The 27472-nt window shown below is 39.9% G+C and overlaps 2 protein-coding genes and 1 pseudogene across 3 annotated transcripts in view; 2 read left to right on the top strand and 1 right to left on the bottom strand.

Moving 5' to 3' along the window:
• The first annotated feature begins 8761 nt into the window (after window positions 1-8761).
• On the top strand, window positions 8762-11412 carry LOC308511661 (annotated as a pseudogene). Its single transcript has 4 exons — window positions 8762-8860; window positions 9093-9688; window positions 9826-10553; window positions 11267-11412. The product of its transcript is annotated as an uncharacterized misc_RNA (transcript).
• Window positions 11413-12881: 1469 nt separating this feature from the next.
• On the top strand, window positions 12882-13350 carry LOC308535980 (small ribosomal subunit protein uS19-like). Its single transcript, XM_081114990.1, has one exon. It carries the CDS (start codon window positions 12896-12898, stop codon window positions 13247-13249), a length of 354 nt encoding a protein of 117 aa, XP_080971116.1. The 5' UTR covers window positions 12882-12895; the 3' UTR covers window positions 13250-13350.
• Window positions 13351-22762: 9412 nt separating this feature from the next.
• ATRX (ATRX chromatin remodeler) overlaps window positions 22763-27472 on the bottom strand; it is a 274911-nt gene continuing 270201 nt past the window's right edge. The window contains exons 35-36 of the mRNA XM_081080786.1: window positions 27032-27160; window positions 22763-25661 (exon numbers count right to left, since the gene is read on the bottom strand). Of these exons, the coding sequence (XP_080936912.1) occupies window positions 25383-25661; window positions 27032-27160 (408 nt within the window). The 3' untranslated portion in view covers window positions 22763-25382. The remainder of the gene's footprint in view (window positions 25662-27031; window positions 27161-27472) is intronic.

The following is a 27472-nucleotide window of genomic DNA, read 5'->3' as shown; positions in this document are numbered from 1 at the left end:
AGACTCAGTGAGCACCAAAGCCCCATTAAAGCAAGTCTTGCCCCAGAGGGGTGTCTCCAGCACAGAAGTTCTCCCACTGCAGACACAGCTGATTCTCACAGCCAATTGGCCTGGAGGTCAATTCCTCCCAGTGATAACTACAACAAAAAAGGCTTAGCTACAACAAGACTGTGCACAAAGACCACAAGGGGGTGCACCAAGAGTGTCCTCCTCAGGTAATTGGGGAGGTTGAACCACTGGGTCCTAGAGGATACTCAGCACAGAAAACCACTTTATCAACACAGGGAAGCATAAAAAATGTGGAGACAAAGAAAAAGGACACAAATGACAGAAATGGAGGAAAGCAAACTACTGGATATAGAGTTCAAAACCACACTTTTAAGGTTTTTCAAGAATTTTCTAGAAACTGCTGATAAACTTAATGAGATCTACAAGAAATCTAATGAGACCCTCGATGTTGTGATAAAGGACCAACTAGAAATTAAGCATACACGGACTGAAATAACAAATATTATACAGACTCCCAACAGCAGACTAGAGGATTGCAAGAATCAAGTCAACGATTTGAAATACGAAGAAGCAAAAAACACCGAACCAGAAAAGCAAAATGAAAAAAGAATCCAAAAATACGAAGATAGTGTAAGGAGCCTCTGGGACAGCTTCAAGCATACCAACATCCAAATTATAGGGGTGCCAGAAGATGAGAGAGACCAAGATATTGAAAACCTATTTGAAGAAATAATGACAGAAAACTTCCCCTACCTGCTGAAAGAAATAGACTTACAAGTCCTGGAAGCGTAGAGAACCCCAAACAAAAGGAATCCAAAGAGGACCACACCAAGACACATCATAATTAAAATGCCAAGAGCAAAAGACAAAGAGAGAATCTTAAAAGCAGCAAGAGAAAGAAACTCAGTTACTTACAAGGGAGTACCCATTCGACTGTCAGCTGATTTTTCAACAGAAACTTTGCAGGCCAGAAGGGAGTGGCAAGAAATATTCAAAGTGATGAATGCCAAGAACCTACAACCAAGATTACTTTATCCAGCAAAGCTATCATTCAGAATTGAAGGTCAGATAAAGAGCTTCACAGATAAGGAAAAGCTAAAGGAGTTCATCACCACCAAACTAGTATTATATGAAATGCTGAAAGGTATCCTTTAAGAAGAGGAAGATGAAGAAAAAGGTAAAGATACAAATTATGAACAACAAATACACATCTATCAACAAGTGAATCTGAAAATCAAGTGAATAATCTGATGAACAGAATGAACTGGTGATTATAATAGAATCAGGGGCATAGAAAGGGAGTGGACTGGCTATTCTTGGGGGGGAAATGGGGTGAGGGGGATGCAGGAAGAGACTGGACAAAAATCGTGCACCTATGGATCAGGACAGTGGATGGGGAGTGAGGGAGGAGGGTGGGGTGGGAACTGGGTGGAGGTGTGTTATGGGGGGGAAAAAGAGGAACAAATGTAATAATCTGAACAATAAAGATTTAATTAAAAAATAAATAAATAAATAAATAAATAAATAAGATCTGGAAAGCGCCGAAGTGTTTATCAGTAGATGAGTGGATAAAGAAGCCTTGGTACATTTGCACAATGGAATACTATGTAGCTGTAAAAAAGAAGGATCTCTTACCCTTTGAGACAACATGGAAGGACCTGAAGAGTATTATGCTAAGTGAAATAAGCCAGTCAGAGAAAGACAAGTATCACATGATCTCATTCATATGTCGAGTCTGAGGAACAAAATAAACTGATAAACAAAATAGAGACAGAAGCATGAATACATGGAACAGACTGATAGTTGTCAGAGGGGAGGGGAGTACTGGATGAAATAAGGTGAAGGGATTAGCCAAAGAACATATATGTGCCTGGCCAGTGTGGCTCAGTGGTTGAGTGTAGACCTATGAACTAGAGGTTCACAGTTTCATTCCAGGTCATGGTACATGCCCAATCTCCAGTGGCCAACATGCAGTAGGCAGCCGATTCATGATTCTCTCTGATCATTGATGTTTCTATCTCTCCTTCTCCCTTCCTCTATTTGAAATCAATAAAAACATATTGTTTTTAAAAAGAACATATAGGCATAACCCACAGACACAGACAACAGTGTGGTGAAGACCAGGGGAAGGGGTAATGGAGGCTGGGTGGAGGTAGGCAAAGCGGCGAGGGGTGGGGGGTGAGAATCAGGGACATCTATAATAGTGTCAACCAAAAAATAAAAATGTTAAAGATCTGAAAGAAGAAAATATAAGAGAGGGGGGTGATGGGTAGAGCCAGATCTTTGAGGAGAGAGGAAGTTGGCTCCATAGCACAGGTAGGGGAATTCACCTATTGCCAGAAGGGAAACACTGAAACACAGGAGAAGGGGAAAGGAAAAGGTAAGTTTGTTCAGGGGACTGGGTGGAAAGGAGGTTAAGGGGTTCTGATTTGATGATGCTCTTGTCATGTCTCAGTGAATTAGGAGGCGAGTCATTATCTCCTGGGTATAGAGAGGAGTATAGTAGGCAGCTGACTAGGAACACTTAGAAGGGTTTCTAGGCAGCTGAGTTTAGAGATCATGACTTTGTTGTGGTTCCAGTCCACAGAGTTATGGAATTTTCTTTCTGATAAAAAGTTTTGGTGATTAGGATATCATAGGTTACTGTCAAAAAGTGTCTTCTGGGCCCAGCCCAAGTGGCTCAGTTGGTTGAGCATCATCCTATGCACCAGAAGGTTGCTGCTTGATTCCTGGTCAGGCCACACACCTAGGTTGTGGGTTTGGTCCCTGCTGGAGGTACACATGGAGGACAACTGATAGGTATTTCTCACATCAATGTTTTTCTTTCTCCCTTCCTCTCTTTCTAAAATCAATAAAATATATTTTTTTTAACGTACCTTCTGTGTATTAGTTAGAGCAGAAGGCATATTGCCAGGCCTGATGAGTGAAGAGGAGGGTGAAGGCAGCAGTTATAGACCACACTTTTGAAAGATTTAGAAGAAAAGAGAAAGGAAAGGAAAGATAGGACCATGGTTGGAGGAAGAAGCAGAGAAAGGACACTTTGCATTTGTTTTTTGGGTAGGAGAGACTGAGACCTAAAAAGATGCTACGTACATACTCTAATGGGGGTAATATAAAGTAGTGTTTAAGAGCACAGGCTCTGGAGCCATCAGTGCCTGGATTCAAATTCTGACTTTGCCACTTACCTTAAAATTAAATAACTCACTTAATTTTTCTGTGCCTGCTTTCACAATTGCAAAATGGGGGTGGTGGAAATCACAGTACCTACCTCGGGATTGCTGCAGTAATAAATGAAAAATATTCATAGAACACTTAGGACTGTAACTGGCATATAGTACCAGTAAGTGCTTGATAAGTGTTAGATATATTATCATTATTTAAACAAAAATCACATGCAGGATATTTTTAAATATATTGTTATTGATACCAGAGAGGAAGGGAGAGGGAGACAGAGATAGAAACATCAATGATGACAGAGAATCATTAATTGGCTGACTCCTGCATGCCCCCCACTGGGGATCGAGCCCGAAACCCTGGCATGTGCTTTTGATTGGAATCGAACCTGGGAGCTTTCAGTCCACAGGCCATTGCTCTATCCACTGAGCCAAACCAGCTAGGGCCACATGCAGGATATTAATGGGCAAATTTGGCAAGCTTTTTTCCTTATTGTAAAAGTATATATGTGCCTTTTAAAAAGTAGCTTTTGAAATATTATACAAGCATTTTATGACTAAAGAAAAAAACAGAAAATAAAGATAAGCAAAAAGAAGAAAACAAAAACAGTTGTATCTTCATTTTCTATCACCTTTAACATTCTGGTGCATATCATTCCAGACTTTTTTCTACTTATCTAATAATGGTTTTCAAATTGTGTTTTGGTATATGTGCACGCATACAACAGGGAGGCCAGGAAACTACTTCCTCTGTGCTTTTGGGCTTTGTCTCTTTGGCAGCTAGGGTTAATTACCCTAATACATATGCTTGCCTCATTTTCCTTGAGTCTACACGACACCACCCCCCCTCGGCTAGGGAAGGCCAGACCCACTATACTCTGCCCCAGTCCTTGCTTCTTGGAACTCCAACACATGAGAGACCAAGGCCCTCCATCTGCCTAAATGGAAAGGAAAGCTCAGACACCTTCCCTGAGGCTCTGGTTCTAGAAATTCCTGCCTTCCAATTCCAGCGTGCAGAATGCAGATCTCCTATACTGACTGCCATAGGTCCATTATCCTCTTGCTCCTTGAAATGTGGTCTCTGGACCAGCAGCATCAGCATCACCCAAGAGCTTGTTAGAAATGCAAATTACGGGGCCCCACTTCAGACCTATTATATCGGAATCTAAAACTTAACAAGCTCCCCATACATTAAAGTTTGAGCAACATGGGACTATCAGAGGTCCGTTTAATTCTAGGATGAAGATTTCCCTAAATGTTCTTGAACACTAGGAATTTCAAGACCTTGCTTATCATTAGGCCATTATGTTTAATGGAACAGGTTGAGCTATGCCTTCCTCAGGATTCCAGAGCATCCCATTCAAACATTAAACATCTTTATGATCAAACTAATCAGAGGATGGAGCCATGGGGGGAAAAAACTGAATAACTCTGGTTCTAATGGGGATCTGATTTCTTCTGAATAGACATCAAACAATTTCCACTCAGAAGAGAGCAAATTATGTTATGTGGCCCATGCAATCAGGAAATAAGGTCCTACCAGTAGATACAAAGGGACAGCTTCTGTGGGATATTTCTGTCCCTGGGTTTCATATACCATCCTAAGTCGGAAATGAGAAATGTCTATCAAGGATCACTCACCCACTGATGTAAATTAAATAGGGAATAAATGAAGGGCTGTTGAGAATACAGTAATTTTTTTCATGTAATAAACTAATTGTTTCTTTTAAATACCATAACTAGAAAATGTAAGACCTTATTTCACAAACATAACAGAATTATAAGATGTGGATGAAAGGGGCCACATGCTGACCTGACAGGCTCAGGGAAGGCCTGCATGGCAGTCTTGCAGACTCAGAGACCTAAAGTAACCACAAAGGATGGTCTGTAATTAAACTTTAACTAAAAGCAGTTATGGTGGGCAGTTATGTCCTAGGCCGGTATCATCACTAACAAGGTCAACCTTTACCTTAACTGAGCCTATCTGTCTTTTTGCATCTATGATAACATACCCTTGAAATGTCTGGGTAACTTGTGACTTCCCTGTATCTGGAGCCCCTGGGGCACAACCAGGTGTGCTAGGTCCCAGGACAGATACCACAAATTCCTTCATCATCATGTTTTTTGTTGTTGTTGTTGTTGTTGTTTTTTATTATTATTAGTTAAGGTATTACAAATGTGTCCACATCCCCCCCATTAACCCCCAACCTCCCCCACACACACAAACTCATGCATCATCATGTTAATTGATCCTGCACCCACCTAAGTATGTGTCCATCATTTACTTTTTATCCAATCCCAGGGGTTTCCCCGCTTTGCTTTATCCCTCCTCCTTAATCTATCACCAATGAATTTCATGTAACTTACCTATGTCCCTCCTTTGATTGCAATGTATAAATACAAATGTAACCCCGCCATTCTTCGGAGCACCATCTCAATTCGTTGGGGTTCTGCTTCCCGGCATATGTCGACAGTTTCGCTCAAATAAACTCACCAAAAATTCTTTACAGGTTTCAATGTTTTTTTTTACATTAACAAAGATGTACTTCAGTCCTCAGTTAAAGCCAATTAAGAAGTAGGGACAGAATTTGTGACAACATGGATGTATCTTGAGACTATCATGCTAAATGAAATAAATCACACAGAAAAAGTTAGGAGACATATGACTCCACTCAAATACAGAATATAAAACTGAAAGCAACAAATGAACAAACAAGAAAAACAAAAAGCCATAGGCACAGACAACAGTATGGTGTTCACCAGAGTGAAGGGGAGAGGTAGTGAAAGGTAAAGATAGTTCAAATATATAGTGATGGAAGATTGTTTGACTTTGGGTGGGGGATACACACTGAAATATACATATCATGTATTATAGATCTGTACACTTGATAATTTTATTAACTGATGTCACCCTAATAAATTTGATTTAAAAAATAAATGGGGACAGAAATAAGAAAGAGAAGAGAGAATCAAGAAGGGGAAGGAGAAACTCAAAGGGATCCAAAGAAAAAGAGAAAGAGATATACATATAGATTTAGGGAACAGGTTTTGATTTGTATTAACATTGCCAAAATGTTCTCAGGCAACATATGCCTGCCAAGACATTTACACAGAAGATCATCAAACATTTATCTCACACTTTTTCCGTCAGGTGCTGAGGATATTAAAGTGGGCAAAACAGATAGGGTTCCTGCCCTTCAGCAGCTCACGTATCTCGCAAGGAAGCAAGACATTAATCAAGTAATCACACAAATAACCATTTGTATTAGTTTCCTATTGCTGTTGTAACAAATTACCACTAATTAAGTGGCTTACAATAACACTCATTTATTATATTACAGTTCTGTAAGGATAGAATTCTGACATGGTCCTCACAGGGCTAAAATAAAAGTGTCAACAGAACTGCATTCCTTTTTGTAGGTTCTAGAGGAGAATTATTTTCCTTTCCCTTTCTAGCATCTAGAGGCCACCCACATTCCTTGCCTCATGACCCTCTTCCTCCATCTTCAAAATCAACAACGTTGCCTCTCTCTGAGCCTTTAATTCTTAGTCACACTTGACTGTGGCTCTACTTCTGCCTCCCTCTTCCCTGATTACATTGAGCCCCTCCCATAATCCAGGTGACTCTCCCCATCTCAAGGTCTTCTGATAAACCACCTTAATTCCTTAATTCCTGAACATTAATTCTCCATTGCCATGTAAATTAACATAATCACAGGTGCTGGGGATTAAGACATTGATAGACCATTATCCTGCCTACCACATCATTTAATTACAGATTGTTACTTACAGAAGCTATTGGCTTAAATAGGTTGTGACCTGTGCACAAGTACAGAAGCATGGCATTTCTTGGAACTATCTTGAGTTCTGTTCTTTGCTGCCTATATGTGTTTGCTGTTTCTTCTGAGATGCCCTCCTTCTTCATCTCTACATTTCCATATTCTAGCTCTGTAGGCCTTGTTTAAATGGTGCCTAGACTTTATCAGGTGGAAAAATGAAAAAATATACTTAGTTTTGAACTTCTTTTACCTTTAGGATTCTTAGTGCCTAAATGAATTTGTGAGGAAGCCACTACATTAAAAATGAGTTCTGATATCTGAAACCATACTTTAAAGTAGTCACACTGGATTTTTCAGACACTTCTGTTTGGATCACAGAGGGAAATGAAAGGAGAAAGCCAAATGTTCTAGACCAGTGATGGCGAATCTTTTGAGCTTGGCGTGTCAGCATTTTGAAAAACCCTAACTTAACTCTGGTGCCCTGTCACATATAGAATTTTTTTTGATATTTGCAACCATAGTAAAACAAAGACTTATATTTTTGATATTTATTTTATATATTTAAATGCCATTTAACAAAGAAAAATCAACCAAAAAAATGAGTTTGCGTGTCACCTCTGACACGTGTGTCATAGGTTTGCCATCACTGATCTAGACAGCACTGAAGAGGGACAGAAGGGTGTGGATGAAAGGGGCCACACGCTGACCTGACAAGCTCAGGGGAGGCCTGCATGGCGGTCTTGCAAACTCAGAGACCTAAAGTGACCACAAAAGATGGTCTGAAATTAAACTTTAACTAAAAGCAGTTCTAGTGGGTAGCCACTTCCTAGACCAGTATCTTCACTAACAAGGTCAACCTTTACCATAATTGAGCCTATCTGTCTTTTTGCATCTATGATAACATACCCTTGAAATGTCTGGGTAACTTGTAACTCCCCTTTTTCTGGACCCCTTGGGGCACAACCTAATGTGCTGTGCTCCAGGAAAGATACCACAAATTCCTTCATTATCACGTTAATTGTTCCTGCACCCACCTAAGTATGTATCTATCATTTTACTTTTTATCCAATCCCAGAGGTTTTCCCACTTTGCTTCCTCCAGCCTCTCTAGTCTATCACCAATGGATTTCATGTAACCCACCTATGTCCCTTCCTTTGATTGCAATGTATAAATATAGATGTAACCCGCCATTCTCCGGAGCATTATCTCAATTCGTTGAGGTTCTGCTTCCTGGCATATGTCAACAATTTGGCTCAAATAAAATCACAAAAATTCTTTACAGGTTTCACTGTGTTTTTTTTAAGTTAACAAGGGAACCCTGCTTGCCTGCATGGTGCTAAGTCTCCCAGGGACTGTCCAGCCCAGACCTGCACCACAGATGAAGGCCCAGGACATCCATATCACTTCGTGACTCCAATCAGAATGGGCACTCCTGGGGCCCTGGAGGTGCACGCTATTCCCACTTGTCAGCCATGACCCTATTCAGAAGTGCCAAACGCAATGTTGGGGCAGCACAGGGATTATCAGAGCCCTAAACTCTTGTCCACATAGGAATTCATAGGAATTCTAATGAATCATTGATTGACCAGCACCATTTTACTAGTTGGAATTGAGTTATCAGAAATGGGAATAAAGCCAACATATAATAGATGGCTGTTACTCGATGGTGATTATTTCTTTAAGCCAAAACATTTTTTTATTCCATAGGATCTTTGTCTCTTCATCTTTGAATCTCAATTACTATTGTTGGCAAATAAAATAAAAGGAGTTCATGTAGTTTTTGCCCAAGCTTGAGTCACCATGAGCAGTAGTTTAGGAAAAGAAAAAGCCTCTAAAGTGAAAGATAACCAAGTGCCATCAGCCAAGGAAAGAGAAAAGGAGGCAAAAGCCTCTAGAGCAGTGGTTCTCAACCTTCCTAATGCCGCGACCCTTTAATACAGTTCCTCATGTTGTGGTGACCCCCAATTTCATTGTTACAAATTGAACATAATTAAAGCATAACGATTAATCACAAAAACAATATGTAATTATATATGTGTTTTCCAGTGGTCTTAGGCGGCCCCTGTGAAAGGGTTGTTCGACCCCCAAAGGGGTCGCGACCCACAGGTTGAGAACCACTGCTCTAGAGGTTTTTGGGAAAGAGAACAAAGAAAAAGAACCTAAGACCAAAGGGAAAGATGCCAAAGATGGAAAGAAGGACTCAGTGCTGCCCAACAGGGGATGGCTTTTTCAGTTGATAATACAATCAAATCCAGCACCTGGGACTAGAAAAAAATCTAGCAACGCAGAGGTAATTAAGGAGCTCAACAAATGTCAGGAAGAGAACTCAGTGTATTTGGAGTTATCCAAAGGTCTATACACATATTGGCATCATCAATCAAAGAGTTGACTCAATTAACAGAACTTTATTTATATAGCAACAAATCGCAGTCCCTCCCAGCAGAAGTGGGTTGTCTAGTACTAGTAAATCTCATGACACTATCTCTAAGTGAAAATTCACTTACCAGTTTGCCTTACTGTCTTGATAACTTGAAGAAGTTGTAGATGCTTGGTTTATGGCATAATAAACAGAAATCTCTACAGTGGTGTATAGGCTTCTCTCACCTTTCTTTACCTTCACTTTAATCATATAACTACTGTGGAAAAGGACATTAAAAAAAACCTGTCAAAAACTCAGCATGCTTAGCTTTTGAGGAAACAAAAGCAAACAACTACCTGCTGAAATTGGTGAATTATGTAACTTCATTATGCTGGATGTAGCTCACAATTAACTTGAACATCTTCCAAAGGAGATTGGAAACTGCACACAGATAACAACCTTGACTTGTAGCACAATGAACTGCTAGACCTCCCAGATACTATAGGAAACCTGTCCAGTTTAAGTCATATTGGTCTGAGATGTAACCAACTCTCAGCAATACTCACATCACTGACAAAATGCAGTGCACTTGAAGAATTAAATTTAGAAAACAATAACATTTCTACTTTGCCAGAGAGCCTTTTATCAAGTCTTGTGAAACTGAATAGTTTGACCTTAGCTAGAAATTGCTTCCAGTTATATTCAGTAGGTAGTCCATCTCAGTTTTCCCTCAACATGGACAATTGGATCAATAAAATTCCATTTAGAATTTTCTCCAGATCAAAAGTATTAAGTAAGCTGAATATGAAGGACAATCAGTTGACATCACTTCCCTTGGATTTTGGAACTTGGACCAGTATGGTAGAATTGAATTTAGCCACTAATCAGCTCACAAAGATCCCTGAGGATGTGTCTGGTCTCGTTTCTCTTGAGGTTCTGATATTATCAAACAGTCTTCTAAAGAAGCTTCCCCATGGTCTTGAAAACCTTAGGAAGTTAAGAAAACTGGATCTAGAAGAGAACAAATTGGAATCCTTGCCAAATGAAATTGCTTAACTTAAGGATTTACAGAAATTGGTCTTGACAACAACCAGTTGACCACTCTTCCCAGAAGCATTGGTCACCTTACCAATCTCACACATCTAGGCCTTGGAGAGAACCTACTTACTCATCTTCCTGAGGAAATTGGTACATTGGAGAACCTAGAACAGGGGTGGGCAACCCCTGGCCCGCGTGCCAAACATGGCACGCCAGTAACTCTTGCTGGCACGCAAAACCCTCTCTTATAATCTTCCATTTACAATTTTTTCTTAATATCAACTTTTTTATTTTTCAGATAAATTCAGTGTAGGTGCATCTTAGATAAATAAATAATCTTACATAACAAGTTGTCTTAAAAATCATAGACATGAATTGACGAGAGAGGGAAAGAGCAATTTCTATGCCTCTGCCTTAACTCTCCCTGCCTTCATAGATCTGACCAGTGTTTTGGTTTCATCCACATACACTTGTGAATCTTTGTTCTCAGTGATGAATTTTGTTAAGTCTTGTAATAGGAGTAGCCTGATGGATGAAAGTAGTAGCTCGTGCATATCTCTGAAGGTCACGAAATATAAACCTGATGTAAAATCTCTGTCATCAGTGATGCAGCAGCAAAAGTCCCACTGATAATATCAAATGGAGTCATAAAGTTTTCTGTCGGACTATCAGTGTACATGTATACATTAAAAAATAAATGTATTTTTCTTCATCATATACTGTGTTTTTGTCACTCGAATAAATTTTATTATTTCTTCAAGGTTCTTCACATACGTACACCTTAAGAGATATCAAGTAGGCATAACATGTTCTCAAAAAATTAGGGTTGGCATGAAGAAGAATTTTGAGTCAGAGATTTTGCTGGTTTTGGCACGCACTCATAAAAAGCTTGCCCATCCCTGACCTAGAACTGTATTTGAATGACAACCCCAACCTGCACAGCCTTCCCTTTGAGCTGGCTCTTTGCAGCAAGCTTTTAATCATGAGCATTGAGAACTGTCCTTCCACCTCAGATTGTTGCTGGGAGTCTTTTGTTCAGTTCTTAAAGATGTAGGGTCCATATCATCCCATGGTCTGATACAAATCTTCTGGTCCAACACACTGTTCACAAATAATGTTTCATATCTATACGTAAGTCTATTTATGTAAATATTGCTATATTTGGCAAATTTACAAAGATTGCATTATGTGTTTCTGCTAATAGAGGAATCATAGTCATTTAGATTTTTTAAATTTCTGTACAAAAGGCTTATGTAAGTTTTCTTTGCTGAACTTGATGGATGCTTTTCTGTTGTGTAATATGATGTGCCAGTTTGCTAAAAAAAATTCTAAACAAATTATGAATTTATTAAATTTAAGGGGCAAAGGTAGTAGTTAGATATACTTTCTTTTAGTAAAAATAATGGACAAATAAATTTGCTGCAACTTTTCATATACATTTCCCCTTACCAATTGTCAGATCTTTATAGTATTACTAGAGGCCTGGTGCATGAATTCGTGCATGGGTGGGGTTGGGCCGGCCCATCCCGGTCGGGGCCATTGGGGCCAGGCTGGCCAGGGGGAAGGGACACGGGAGATTGGCCAGCTGGCCCTACCCCTGATCAGGGTAAGGGGTGCCAATCAGGCTGGTTGGCTGGTCACAGTGCACGTCATAGTGACCGGTCATCCTGGTCGTTCTGGTCCTTCTGGTCGCTTGGCTTATAGATAGATAGATAGATAGATAGATAGATAGATAGATAGATAGATAGATGATAGATAGATAGGCCCTGATGGTAGAATATTTTTTAACTTACTTTGAAATTTAAATTTTATATATTGTTTACACTCAGATTAAATCACTGGATTTTTTTGTTGTTGCTTTGATTTGCTCTGTTTTAATCAGTTAAATCTAGAGTTTATATCCTCTGCAAAGAATTTGAATCAGCTGGTTTAAATATTAAGATATTTGCTTTTTGAAACAACTGGCAAAGTGAAAAGATACAGTCAAAATTCTAGAATTCTTTTTATTGTGATTCTCAGATCAATTGTCAAGAAAAATATTTGAATTGATTCTTTAGGTTGAGGGAAGGGTATTGAGACCTCTTCTAGTATAAATATCTTTTCTTAAATTTGGGGAACAGAAACTTGTAGTGTAAAGGAGTTTTCATTCCTAAAAGTTGCAGGTTCACAAAAAATAACAGAATAATTTGGCAAAAAAATACATAAACACACACATTCTATACATGTATATATAATACTATATAAATACTTATTACAAACTATAATAGGTAACTTCAAGGATTTCTCCTTAGTCTTGTGCAATGAAAATGAATGTTTTTCTTTGAACACTGCAATATATGTATGTTTCAAGGTTATTTAACAGTGTACTGTGGTTTTATATCTTGACTTGCCTTGTAGATCTTTTAGTTCTGGAATATCTGCATCTAAGCACAATATCTTCACACTGTGCTGTATTACTACTGAACTATACGCACTTTTCCCCACATGTGGTACACTGGCTTCAAAAAATTCAGTTCAGGCCTTTCCGAGGAACCAAGATGGCGGAAGTGGAGCAGAAGAACAAGCGGACCTTCCGCAAGTTCACCTACCGCGGCGTGGATCTCGATCAACTGCTTGACATGTCTTATGAGCAGTTGATGCAGCTGTATAGTGCCCGGCAGCAGCGGCGGCTAAACCGGGGCCTGCGAAGGAAGCAGCACTCGCTCCTGAAGCGCCTGCGCAAGGCCAAAAAGGAGGCGCCGCCCATGGAGAAGCCAGAGGTGGTGAAGACACACCTGCGGGACATGATCATCCTGCCGGAGATGGTGGGCAGCATGGTGGGCGTATACAATGGCAAGACCTTCAATCAGGTGGAAATCAAGCCTGAGATGATTGGCCACTACCTGGGTTAGTTCTCCATCACCTACAAGCCAGTGAAGCATGGCAGGCCTGGCATTGGAGCCACCCACTCCTCCCGCTTCATCCCTCTCAAGTAGTTAATAAAAAGCAGACTTACCTCAAAAAAAAAAAAATTCAGTTCAGTACTGTTGATTTTAATATCATCTTTCCTTTCTTGGTAGTTGTTAATACAGTATGGAAAAGAGGCACATTGCATAGAAGCCATTGATAGTTCAGTGGGAATTCTGTAAGATGTGCCTGTGCTCTTTGATGTATTTTCTTTGCTTTACTGCTTTTAAGGCTGGCAGTGTTGTAAATGTGTGCCCCTTATATGTTACTTTTGATAGTGTCAATTTAAGTTGGTTTAAATTTTAGAGAGACTCACAGAGCAAGTGCATTCTAGATATCATTCTAAAAAAATACACCTCACATAATGAATAACCATTATATGTAATTACATATTGCTGCTTGGATTTATTTTTGTATTCCCATTTACACGGGCATTGTGTTTTAAAGAAAATAACTTTTGAATTAAGGCCATGATATTAAGATAGAAATTTGAGGTGTTGTTTTGCTTTTCCTGGTGCTCAAAATCAGGAATAAGTTTGAGGTGAAACCTATCCGATCTAATAAAAGAGAAACATGCAAATTGACCATAACCCCGACACCCTTCCCATTGGCTAATCAGCAGGATATGCAAATTAACTGCCAACCAAGATGGTGGCCGGCAGCCATGCAGCTGAAGCGAACAGGAGGCTTGCTTGCTCCAGCGATGGAGGAAGCCAAGGTACCCTGCTTGCCGCAGCCCGGCTCTGAGCTGCACTTTAAGAAACAATGTTGCAATTATAAAAGCTAAACAAGCTCCAGAGACCTGCTTTCAGCCAGTTTCAGCCTCAGAGCTTAGAGCTGCAGTGATGGCAACAGAGTTTCAATTATAGAAGCCAAACAAACCTATAAACCTGCTTTTAGCCAGCTTCAGCCTCAGAGCTTAGAGCTGCTGTGATGGCAACAGAGTTTCAATTATAGAAGCCAAATAGACTCAGAACCTGCTTTCAGCCCTCAGAGCTGGAGCTGGCTCTCAGCTCCAGTGACAGCTATAGAAGGTAAATAAATCCCAGAATAAAAAAAAAAAAAGGAGAGGCTGGGAGCTTAAGTTGCCCTCCAGCCTGAAAATGGCTCTCAGGCCCTCACCCAGACTGGCCAGGCACCCCAGTGGGGACCCCCACCCTGAAGGGGGTGTGACCAGCTGCAAACAGCCATCAACCCATCATCCAGGCTGGACAGGCACCCAAGTGGGACCCCCACCCTGATCTGGGACACTTTCAGGGCAAACCAGCTGGCCCCCACCCGTGCACCAGGCCTCTATCCTATACTACAGGCAGGGTGGGACAGCGCAAGCAGCCATCCAGGCCTCATGTGCAGCCCTGGGCAGCGGGGCATAAGCCTTGCCCCCAGCCGGGACCCCTGTGTGCCACCTGAGCCCCCAGCTGGGACCCCCTTGCCGCCTAAGCCCCGCACTGCTAAGCCCCGCCCCCAGCCGGGACCCTATGACTATTGGAGAGCAGGAAAGTGCCACTGGGCCCTGGGTTGCTGTGGTGATCCGGCCATCGGTAAGTAGAAAAGTGCGGCCTGTAGGCAGCCCCCAGCTGCGCCTGATCTGGGAGCAGGAAAGCAAGCCTGGCCTGCAGGCAGCCCCCAGTTGCGCCTTCTCCCCGGTCACCATGAGGATCTGGGAGCAGAAAAGCAAGTCTGGCCTGTGGGCAGCCCCAAACTTTCCCTGCTCCCCGGTAGCCATGGTGATCTGGGAGCAGGAAAACAAGCCTGGCCTTCGGGCAGCCCCCAGCTGAGCCTGCTCCTTGGTCGCTATGGGGATCCGGGAGCAGGAGAGCAAGCCTGGCCTGTGGACAGCCCCCAGCTGGGCCTGCTCCCCGGTCTCCATGGCGATCCGGGAGCAGGAAAGCCCGGCTTGCAAGCAGCACCCCCATCCTGTCCATAGCTCAAGAGAGAGTACAACATGCAGTGGAGGCCAGGAGCCTGAGAGATCAACACAGAAGGGCTCTTGCTCCAAGCCTCCATAGTGTGGCTGGGGGCAGGCCCCCAGCAGACACACACATACACACACAGTGCCTGCTCTGAGCCTCCAATGTGGCTGGGGGCAGACCCCCAGTGGGGACACACACACACGGCAACTGCTTCGAGCCTACGTGGCGCGGCTGGGGGCAGGCCCTAGCAGACAGACACACACGCGCACACACACACACACACACACACACACACACAGGACACCTGCTCCAAGCCTCTGCTGCCAGACTGTGGCCATCAGTAGGACATACACTGAGGGCTCCCGGACTGTGAGAGGGGCAGGCTGGGCTGAGGGAACCCCACCCCTAGTGCACGAATTTCGTGCACCGGGCCTCTAGTATTCATATAATTGGCAAATTTTTAAGTCAACTAAGAAATGGAAGACAGGTGAAGATATAAAACCCTGGAATGCATAAATATGCTGTAAAACTATTGTATATTCAATGGATTTTATCAAGTAACTAGAGGCCCAGTGCACAAATGCATGCATGGGTGGGGTCTGGCCAGCCCACCTCGATCGGGGTTGAATGGGCCAACTGGTGGAGGGGGGGGGGGCCTTGGGAGGTCGGCTGGCCCAGACCCTGATGGGGGGGGGGCGATTGGGGCCAGGGCTGGCCAGGGGGAAGGGCCATGAGCCAATCAGGGGTGGGGCAGCCGGAAGGAGGGGTCGAGGGAGGTTGGCTGGCCAGCCCCGCCCCTGATCTGGCCAGTTGGTCAGCCACAGTGGGCATAATAGCACCCAGTTGTTCTGGTTGTTCTAGTCATTCCAGTTGTTCCAGCATTCTGGTTGCTGGCAAAAGAAAAAAATAACAAGGTACTCTGAATGGTTTGCAAAAGGCTTGGATTAAATTGTGGTTCTAGGAAGAGTTGTAAGCTTGTGGCAAAACATAGATTTAGATACATACTTTTGAATACTGCCTCTTTCTTTTTATTTTTCTTTATTGATTAAGGTATTGCATATGTGTCCTTATTGCCCCCATCCCCCCACTCATGCCCTCACCACCCTGTTATCTGTGTCCATAGGTTAGGCTTATATGCATGCATACAAGTCCTTTGGTTGATTTCTCCCCCTTACCCCCACCTTCCCCTACCTTCCCTCTGAGGTTGATGGTCTGATCGATGCTTCTCTGTCTCTGGATCTGTTTTTGTTCATCAGTTTATGTTGTTCATTATATTCCATAAATGAGTGAGATCATGTGATATTTATATTTCTCTGACTGGCTTATTTCGCTTAGCATAATGCTCTCTAGTTCCATCCATGCTGTTGCAAATGGTACAAATTCCTTTTTTTTTTTTGTTTTTACTGCAGCATAGTATTCCATTGTGTAGATGTACCACAGTTTTTGAATCCACTCATTTGCTGATGGGCACTTAGGCTGCTTCCAAATCTTAGCTATGGTGAATTGTGCTGCTATGAACATAGGGGTGCATATATCCTTTCTGATTGGTGTTTCTAGTTTCTTGGGATATAGTCCTAGAAGTGGGATCACTGGGTCAAATGGGAGTTCCATTTTTAGTTTTATTGAGGAAACTCCATAACGTTCTCCATAGTGGCTGCACTAGTCTGCATTCCCACCAGCAGTGAAGGAGGGTTCCTTTTTCCCCACATCCTCGCCAGCACTTGTCGTTTGTTGATTTGTTGATGATAGCCATTCTGACAAGTGTGAGATGGTACCGCATTGTCATTTTGATTTGCATCTCTCAGATGGTTAATGACTTTGAGCATGTTTTCATATGTCTCTTGGCCTTCCTTATGTCTTCTTTCGAAAAGTATCTATTTAGGTCCTTTGCCCATTTTTTGATTGGATTGTTTATCTTCCTTTTGTTAAAGTTGTATGAGTTCCCTATAAATGTTGGAGATTAAACCCTTATTGGTGATGACATTGGCAAATATGTTCTCCCATGCAGTGGGCTTTCTTGTTGTTTTGTTGATGGCTTATTTTGCTGTGCAAAAGCTTTTTATTTTGATGTAGTCCCATTTGTTTATTTTCTCTTTAGTTTTCATTGCCCTAGGAGCTGTATTGGTGAAGAAATTGCTTCGGCATATGTCTGAGATTTTGCTGCCTGTGGATTCCTCTAGTATTTTTATGGTTTCCTGTCTTATGTTTAAGTCCTTTATCCATTTTGAGTTTATTTTTATGTATGGTGTAAGTTGTTGGTCTACTTTCATTTTTGCATGTATCTGTCCAATTTTCCCAACGCCATTTGTTGAAGAGACTATCTTGACTCCATTGTATGTTCTTGCCTCCTTTGTCAAATATTAATTGGGTTGATTTCTGGGTTCTCAATTCTATTCCATTGATCTATATGTCTGTTCTTGTGCCAGTACCAGGCAGTTTTGAGAACAGTGGCTTTGTAATACAGCTTGATATCTGGTATTGAGATCTCACCTACTTTCTTCTTCTTTCTCAGGATTGCTGTAGTTATTCGGGGTCTTTTTTTTTATTCCAGATGAATTTTTGGAGAGTTCATTCTAGGTCTGTGAAATATGCCATTGGTATTTTAATGGGGAGTGCACTGAATCTACAGATTACTTTGGGTAGTATGGACATTTTAATGATGTTGATTCTACCAATCCATGAACATGTTATGTTCTTCCATCTGTTTATGTCTTCCTCTATCTCTTTTTTCAATGTCATGTAGTTTTCTGAGTACAGGTCTTTTACCTCCTTAGTTAAGTTTATTCCTTGGTATCTTAATTTTTTTGGTGCGATGGTAAATGGGATTGTTTTTTTAGTCTCTCTTTCTGTAAGTTCACTATTAGTGTATAGAAATGCCATAGATTTCTTGGGATTAATTTTGTATCCTGCTACATTGCCAAATTCATTTATTTAGTCTAATAGTTTTTTGATGGAGTCTTTGGGGTTTTCTATGTACAGTATCATGTCATCTGTGAATAAGGACAGTTTTACTTCTTCTTTTCCAATTTGGATGCCTTTTATTTCTTCTTCTTGTCTGATCGCAATGGCTAGTACTTCCAGTACTATGTCGAACAGAAGTGGTGAGAGTGGACATCCTTGTCTTGTTCCTGTTCTCTGGGGAAATGGTGTTAGTTTTTTCACATTGAGTATGATGCTGGCTGTGGGTTTGTCATATATGGCTTTTATTATGTTGAGGTATGATCTTTCTATTCCCACCTTGTTGAGAGTTTTTATCAAGAAAGGGTGTTGGATTATGTCAAATGCTTTTCTGCATCAATTGATATGACTATGTGATTTTTATCTCTCAATTTGTTTATGTGACTTATCACATTTATTGATTTGCAGCTGAATCCTGCCTCTTTCAATTAGTCATGTGACACTGGGTGAATAATTTAATTATTTTAAACCTATTTCCTCTTCAGTAAAACAGGAATTATAAAAGTGACCAGTCATACTGCCTGACACATAATAGGCATTCGATAAATATTTTGGTATGAGAGATGATTCTTAGAGGTGAAGTAACTTGTCCAAAATTACACAGATAGAACCCCAAATTCTAGCATATCAAAATTATTTTGCTATTTCTTAGTTCTTTGGAAATATGTTATTCATGGTTCTTGTGGCACATCTCTATAACTCAAGAATATTTGCCCCTGTCCTGACAGAGATCACTATAAAACACAGAACTTTGTTTCCTTGTGAATACAGCAGCATTTCTAAATTATGATTTTTGAAGTACTTGTTACATCAATCTGCCTCATTTGAGTAAGGCTGAATGATTGTAAGCTTGGCATTGGACACTGAGATCCAGAAAGTGAAACATTTCTTCTAGATCTTATTGAGCTGTGCTATGTGGTGAAAAAACCTTTTAAACAAATATCCCTCGGAAACAAAATCCTGAAACGAATGCCCTGGATACTAAATTAAAGTCGTAGGGTATATGCCAGGGGTCCTCCCATTTTACAGTTGTCACACAGAAATTTCTTTCCCCTTCATTTTAGTTCACATACTCCTCTAATTCCCACAAACACTTCTCATTTTAAAGCTTAGTTCAGTACCAATTATTCTGAAATTTTGCTTAATGTGGTCTGGCAGATTGAAAAAATGAATTGTAATACAAGAGAAATAGGAGGCATCTTAATGGAGTGGAATAAAAACTAGAAGACATGTATGTCCTTGGGCATCTCTTCCCCTCCCCTCCCCTGCCCCCACTTCCCCGTGATTGTACCAGTAGAGAGAGCTGGGGAAAAATTGCAGGCAGGCAGTTCATCCAGTAGAGTGTGCATGATGTGGGAAGAGGAGGCAGGATAACTTGCTAATAGAATAAAATATTTACTATGCTAAGGATAGGGTCCAAACAAGCCTGCATCATTAATACCTTTGAAGCTCAACCTCCACCATGTATTGTTGAAAACCTACCAAGAGCTGGGAATGCACCAACAAGACCTCAGATGATTATATTAACCATGTTTCCTTTCTCTGAAGTTCGGTTTTGGTTTCACTGAGATGTATTCAGGAAGCTAGACACAGGCTCCCACCTGCTTTGCTACTGGCATGTGGGGACAAGCAGCTACAGAAAAAAAAATTACTATTTCACTCTTTTCTTCTATTAGTTTTCGTAGTTTTTGTCACAAGATTTGACTCTTGATAAAAACCACAGCTCAAAAAGTATGCTATATGTGTTTTACTTGAGTCAATATAAACTCCTAGTCACTATACTAGTAAACTTCATCCAGACCAGACAATTTAAATATTGGCCTAATTTGGACTTTAAAGTTATGAACAATAGAAAGGGAAGTTACCAATTATTTGCTTAAAAGTTGACTACAAAAGGTGATTTATATTTACCTTAATGTTTTGTCATGCATATAACCCAATCAGGCAACCAAAATGAGTCATGTTTTTTTCATTTTCAGAGGCAGTTAAGAAACCCAGATCTGGAAGTGCCTCTGGGCAAAGATAAAGGTTACAGCTTGTGGAAGTGGTAATTAGAGCCAATTACAACTTGACTTATCTGCTTTGCCATTAAAATGCCTGTCAGACTTCTCATTTTCTAAACGGGGGGGGGGGGGGGGGGGGGGAGAGTGAAGGTATAGCTTAGTGGAGGGAGTTAGCCAAAGGGGAAGGATTTCTAATTCTGCTCACAAACTGAGTGTGTAACCTTAGACACTCTGCCTTTTGTGTTCTGCTCACAGTCAACTCTAACTCTTGGAGCTGAAAGGGACCACAGGAAATCACCTGGCCTAGTCTTTTGACTTTAAGAAATTAAGGCATTATTATAGTCCCATTTTCCAAATGAGATATGAACAACAATTCAAGTTAACTAGAATGTCTTCTGTCTCCTAAGTGCAATAGATTTTATTTTGGTCCTTTAGCTTAACTGTCATGAAGAGAATGTAATTATTCGCCTCACTCTTCTCACAGGTGTTGTATACAGGTTAATACAAGACTGTAAAGCACATTGAAAACACCAAGGGAAGCTTATAAATAAAACATTACCAACAGAGATACCAGAGCTTGGAATAGGCGGGTCTCAAAGAAAAGTAACAGGTGTGGATTTAGCCCTTTAAAGAATTAGCTTGAGGAAAGAAATAGAATTACATTCAACTTAGTTAAAAGGACCAAACTCACTTGCTGCAAATATGTGAGTGTAATAAAGAGTAGGTGAAATTTTCCTTGTAAAATAAAAAATCCTGAACAAAGTGGACTCCTTGGGGTAAGGGTAAAAGGAAATAACGGGTTTTTCTTACAACTTAAGAATCCTATACAACCTCTAATGATTTTTTTTGCCTTTTGTCCTTAAAATGATCTGTAGTCAGTCACTGAATGCCTGGACTCATTATCTTCCTGTCTCTAATCTGTCTTCACTTTGCATTCTAAACCATTCAAATTACCCCTGCCCAAATCACAATCTTTACCAGCTACTTTGAACACATCAACCCCCTCACAAATCCTTGTTATCCCCCATATTGAATTACTCATTCATAATTTCAAGGCTGTCCATCAATCTACCCCAATCTAGTCTCTTTCCTGATCCTTCTCTACCTGTATTCCTTTTCTTTCAATACTACACTTTCTCTTCATATACCTGAAACAAATCCCATTCTTGCATCTGGTAAGTCATCTCTTCACCTTTCTTGAAAATCAACTTGTATTTCATGTGCGGGGCTGAGTCTACTTAATAGGTAGAAGCCTAATGGTAGTCATCGAATATGATCAGCTAAGGGAGATTAGAGCTTCCCTCTTCCTTACATGTTTCTATCTGGGATGAGCAAGGACAGGATGGTCTGGAGAAGAATGTGGAGAAGTGCTGCTGGGTAGAGATTGCTTGGAATATGTGCTAGTTCTAAGTATTAGAGGGTCTGCAGTATTTTAGGATTTGTCTCACCTTTTCATTCAATTAACATTTTATCTTTAATAAAAGCCTCAATTCATATGCTGTCGTCCTTGGTGAACATGTGTAGCAGTCACTATCAGAAATAGATACCTAGAGTGAGGGAAGGAAGGGTGATTCCCTTAGTTAGCCAAGTAGGCACAATGGTGTCAGGAAGGTTATTCCAAAGAGGTGGCAATATTACATTGTACAGTATCACTCTGAGGAGTAAAACTCTTAGATGAGGGTGGGAGGGGCCATTCTATTATTAGATCCAACGTGAGTGATATGGGCAGATATTGAGCTTAGAAACAATAAGTATTTTGGATTTTAAAATTTTATTCACCTCAATATAACAGCATATATAAAATGTTGCACAGACAAAAAGCATTTCTAAAACCTGGTCACTCCTTTGGGATTGGCACAGAATACAGTTTTGAGAAGAAAAAAAATTCAATGGTAGAATTTTCCTCTCTAAGGTCAGATTTGATTTGGAGATAGTCAAGTCACTTAAGAGTAAGTCTGGTGAAATAAGGTGGGTAAAAATCTGAACATAAATTTTAGTGAAATACGGATGTAAAAGGATAACCTCTCTTCCTCTTAAAGTATCTGTAAGCTTCACAACATGCCACCCTCAAAAGAAACAATGATTACTAAGATAATTGTTTTTAAAGTTTTGTTTGGGGCACAGAAATATGTATCTGATTTTATGATACTAAAGCAAGAACAGGCATAGCTAGGGAAGACTACAACACATTCAGCTTCTTTGGAGGCCAGGTAATAAGGTTTTCCATCAACCTCCTATGGCTTCAGGATAGTAAGCAGCTTTTGTACAGATGTGGATCGGTAGTCCTGTTTGGCTTAAATGAGTGATGCAGTTCTTGGGAAGCAGAAAGTGGTGCTGGATTACACAAAGACAATCAAAACTAACACAAACACACATAGGCTTCCTGGTATGTAAATTATTTTTGAGGTTAAAGATCTCCTTTTACAGAATTTAGTATATAACAAATTTAAAAACCAAACTTCTTGACCTCCCAACATTAAATAACTAAATGTGCAAAAGAACCACCATTAAATATGGTATAAAAAGCTATACATTTTCTATGAAACAATATATGCACAGATTTTCAAAGCTGTGAAAATGCAATAAAGAGCACAACACATTTTGGTCACTTTATTAAATGACATTAAATAGTTTAAGTTTCAACTACTAAACAGCACTTTGAATGGTGAAAACACAGATAGTATTATTGTCATACTGAATGCTTTTCTTTAAAAACACAATTCCAGTCCTTATATATATTACAAAACAGCCTCAAAGGAAGAAGTGACATCTTTTCTACAGTACTTAAGGTACTCAATACAGAACTGAAAAGCAGTCTAACAGAAACAAAGGCAAGTCTTCACAGCTGTATGATTTCAGCAGCCAAAGCTGGATGATGACTGAAACATTACTATACAACTGGGACAAAACATATACAATATCACAATACTAAGCAAAAATGCTTTACACCCAAAGAAATAAAACAGGTTACAAAATGTGGAGAATTTAGCAGGCAAAACTGTATTACAAGCAACATTTTAAATCGTCATTTTTAAGCCATTGCAACTATTTAAAACATCTAAAACAAATATAAAACTGAGCCTTTTAGTATCTTATTGACGTGATTTTTGTCTTTAAATATTTGTTAAAGCTTGATTTTATACTCAAAGTACATATTATGTAGCTAAAATGTCAAGTGAGAATAGTGTATGCAAAGTGGTCCAAGTTTTATTTCAAACTCTCTTATTTCCAATTATTTAATCCTTCTATGCATTATTTTTAAGTCATAGTTTCATCGTGGTAAAACGGTTTAGAAGGTTGCTTAAAATTTTCACATCTATGTCTTTGAGCAGGTAATTAGACCATGTTGAAAGTTCCCAGGTCTAATAAATCAGATATAAAGTATCCTGGACTTGTAGAAATACCGACTGAGAACAGTTGTCCAGAGTATACTGTCTTCAAATATTTACCTCATAAATCTTGATTTTTTCAGTTCTCCTAAAGTAAACACACATCTCCCTGCCCCCCAATTAAATAAATTTGATTATATGGCTGGTATAATATCCAAATATATGGAATTTGTTAGTGATAATTTATCATGGGAGGTGGGAGGGGGTGGATCCTACAAATCTTACAAGTTTCATTATCACAAACCTAGTGCTCTTGGATGTTTTATCACTAGTTCTTTCAAGATAAAAATGGAAATCTCATAACCATCCAAACATCTTGAAAGAGTTTTAGCTAATGTTAAACTCATTCTAATCCAGTGATACCTGGAACAAGTCAATCTTCCATTCAACTTTCTTTTTTCTAGAATTCCTTAGCTGTTTCCACTTCCTGTTATATCATCATCTCAAAAATGTTTTTGTCATGTTGAGTTGACTCTCATAGTCTAACAATCTTTTTAAGAAACTCAAGCAACCAAATTGTACATGAATAAACTTATAGGTTATTTTTACAGGTCTGAATAAAGAAAAACAACAATGTAATGATTTTCTAGTAAAACTTCACAAAGGGGTATTACATGAATTAATTTGGATCAATAATTGCCTCAAGGACCTAAACTTAAAAAAAAAATCAAACTGAGACATAATTTAAGAAAACAGGGAAGTTGGGGGAAAAGAACATGATGAGAGAAAAGAAGATGAGCATAGAAGCCAGTGATCCTTATCTTTAAAAGTAATTAATTCACAATACTGACAGTACTGGGAATTGTTAAAGCACATTCCTCATGTGAACTTAAAGTCAGCAATGGTTCTGCCATTTTGATGTTGTTTATAAAACAGGGTGTGAACTTAACAACCACAATGTCATCCTTAACCTCCTAAAATGCTAGAACTTGATTTTGTTAGACCACATCCCACTGCCAGCAATAGGATGAAGCACTAGCACTGGCACCAAGCAGTTAAGATGTGCTTTATATTAGTGCCAGGAGAGAGAAAATTCATGTGTGGAAGATAATCCACAACCCTGAAATTTTACCAGTAATTATTTCAGTACATATAACTGAAAATAAAAAATGGCAGAAAGTCTCAAGAAGAAAAAGGAATTCTCTTCTTAGGCTGTACTTAAGGCTGTTTATACAATACTAAGATAACTGCAAGATTCCTCCAAGTTTTAGAGCAGTAGTATTTAAGAATATTGCACACAATTCTGTGTCAAAGATAACCCTTAGTTTCTAATTTTCAGTCACAGACATGATCTAGCAAGAGCCCAGTTTCAGACTTCAGTCAAAAGAACATTAAAACCATTTCAATTACTTTAATCAATAAATTGATTAAGTACAAAATTATTTTATAACTTGAGGAATCAACTCTAAGAACTCAGCTGTGTGTTTTTATATGTAAAGAATGAATATATAAATCTGTATTATTTCCTAAATTCATTAATTTCATGACAATTTTATGGTCACTAAAAGCAGGCATAAAAATTTAGAGAGGAAATCTGTGGAGGTGTTACTGTTATGGAACGACTTGTTTTCACTGAAAACAATTTGAAATATCTTCTGTACTCAATGTGTGTAAGAAGATTCTAGGCAACATCACTGACAAATGTCAGGAAGAAATGGTATGCCCTATTTTTAAAAAATTTTAAACTAATATGGAAGATTGGCATTTAAGGGGACCAAACTATTTTTACAGTTGAGTTCTGTTAAGTCATTGATTCCTAAAAAAATAAAAGATCTTTCTATGATTTTAACAATCCTTTAAGCTTTTAGTGCAAAATCACATTGATTTCCCTTGGGAAGGTCCTGGATTTTTGCTTCTCATTGGGGGTGGTGCACGCTGTAATGGTGGTGGCTGCATACCACCAGCCATTGACTGATACATTCCTCTCATATCAATCTGCTGGTAGTTAGAAGGATTCATGATTAAATTTGGAGGCTTTGGCATCATGAGGTGACCTAGTGTTGCTTGTTGATAAGTCATTTGTTGCTGTTGCTGCTGATTGTACTGCTGCTGGAGCCTTCGGTTCATAAGTATTCGCTGAACACAGCTGATTAACTAAAGAGAGAAAAGGGAGCTGTTACAAGTGCATGACCTGTTTCAAAGAGGCAAGTATCAAGTTTTGGGTTAAAATCAATTTGTTAGGGGGTACCATACCAAAAAGAAAACACATTATTGTTATCACCATTACTAATTTGATGGCATTCACAGGACCATTACTGTAGAAACCAGTTAGTAACACCATTTAGGGCTAAATTCTCCTAATGACTTAACTATTGTATTGCAAGCAGCATTTAGGTTAGTTACCATAGTAACCTGTCTTGCACTGTGATTAGTCTCAAGTATTAGTTACAGCACTTTTTGTCAAGTCTCCTTTCTTTGTCATTCTTTTGAATATTTCACATTATGACATATAAATAAACATTTTTAGTGACAGACACCAAAGGGAAAAAGCGCTCACAGTAGGAATAATTCCTACCTGGAATGTCTGAAATTTCCTAACAGAATTTAAAACTTTACAATGTTTTCTAAGTATAATTCATGCCACAGAAATTGATTCTCTGGTGTCAAGAGTTGAAATTTCCCAGTGTAAGGCAGGTGGCAAGCAAAGGACTGCTGGGAAAGATGATCAAGGATCTTAGGATCTGCATTTTTTTTAAAGCAACATTTTACTTTTGTTATGATAAAATAATGCTATAGAAATTCCTTTTTAAGATCCAGGATACATAAAAAATAAAATTATATGGATGACAGCATATATAAACTTCAAGGGAACTCATTAGGGAAGATATTGCTCCTTTGTAACAAAAGATATTGCCTTTTCTTGACATTACTAGGTTTTTTTGACAAAATTTCTTCTAGAAATAACCATGTCCATCCGTCCATGTGAGAGATGGTTACTGACATAGACGTCATACAAATGCCTTATCCTATCTCTTAAAGAGGAAATACGCTGACCGTTGCAAAGATGGCGGTGCCCACAGCCAATAAGGAGGGAATATGCTAATTGACTGCCCCACCCACAGCTCCAAGATGGTGGAGCCCAGTCTCCTCAGCCCCACAGCCGCCCAGGGCTGGCCAAGGCACAGGCAAGCCTCAGCTGTCGGCTGCCCAGCTGCCTAAGACCGGCCCGAGGTGCAGGCAAGCCTCAGATGGCAGCTGCCCAGCTGCCCAGGGCCGCCAGAGGTTCAGGTAACCAGGGCCGGTCGAGGCTTGTGCTGCTGGCAGTGGCAGCAGCAGAGATGTGATGGGGGTGTTGCCTTCCCCTGATCGCTGGGTCATCTCCTGCCCCTGAGGGCTCCAGGACTGTGAGAGGGGGCAGGCTGGGCTGAGGGACACCCCCCTCCAGTGCATGAATTTTCATGCACTGGGCCTCTAGTTATAAATAAAAGAAAATTAAACATAGCCAGAATACTCAGAATTCTTACCATCTGTTGTTTTGTCAATACATCATTGTAGATTGCTTCTCTTCGTTTAACATCAAGCTCCTGGCTGGCTTGTCTACTCAATGCTAACGCCTGTACTTGGGCCTCTGAGAGATTCATGTTTTCCTTCCACTGAAAGAAAAAGTTTCTATTTAGTCCTGTTGCAGTAGAACCAAGGAAAAATAATTAAACTACTTGAAGATATTCATAGTCTTTCAAGTTTTCTTCTCTCCTTTCCTTTCCTTTATTCTGCTTAGAAGAAAACAACATTGCCAAGTGCCCCAAAACTGGTACATAAAGGAACAGTATGCAGCTGTAAAAAAGAAGGATCTCTTACCCTTTGAGAGAGCATGGAGGGAACTGGAGATTATTATTCTAAGTGAAATAAGCCAGTCAGAGAAAGACAAGTATTACATGATGTAACTTTATATGTGGAATCTAATG

This window comes from Myotis nattereri (assembly GCF_964212035.1).
Source record: "Myotis nattereri genome assembly, chromosome: X".
Lineage (NCBI taxonomy): Eukaryota > Metazoa > Chordata > Mammalia > Chiroptera > Vespertilionidae > Myotis > Myotis nattereri.
Note: the sequence above shows the minus strand (reverse complement) of the source record. Positions and strands in the feature narration are given on the sequence as shown.

What these genes read in the sequence shown, in the direction of transcription:
- LOC308535980 (XM_081114990.1), top strand. Translation starts at nt 12,896, where the DNA reads ATGGCGGAAGTGGAGCAGAAGAACAAGCGGACCTTCCGCAAGTTCACC.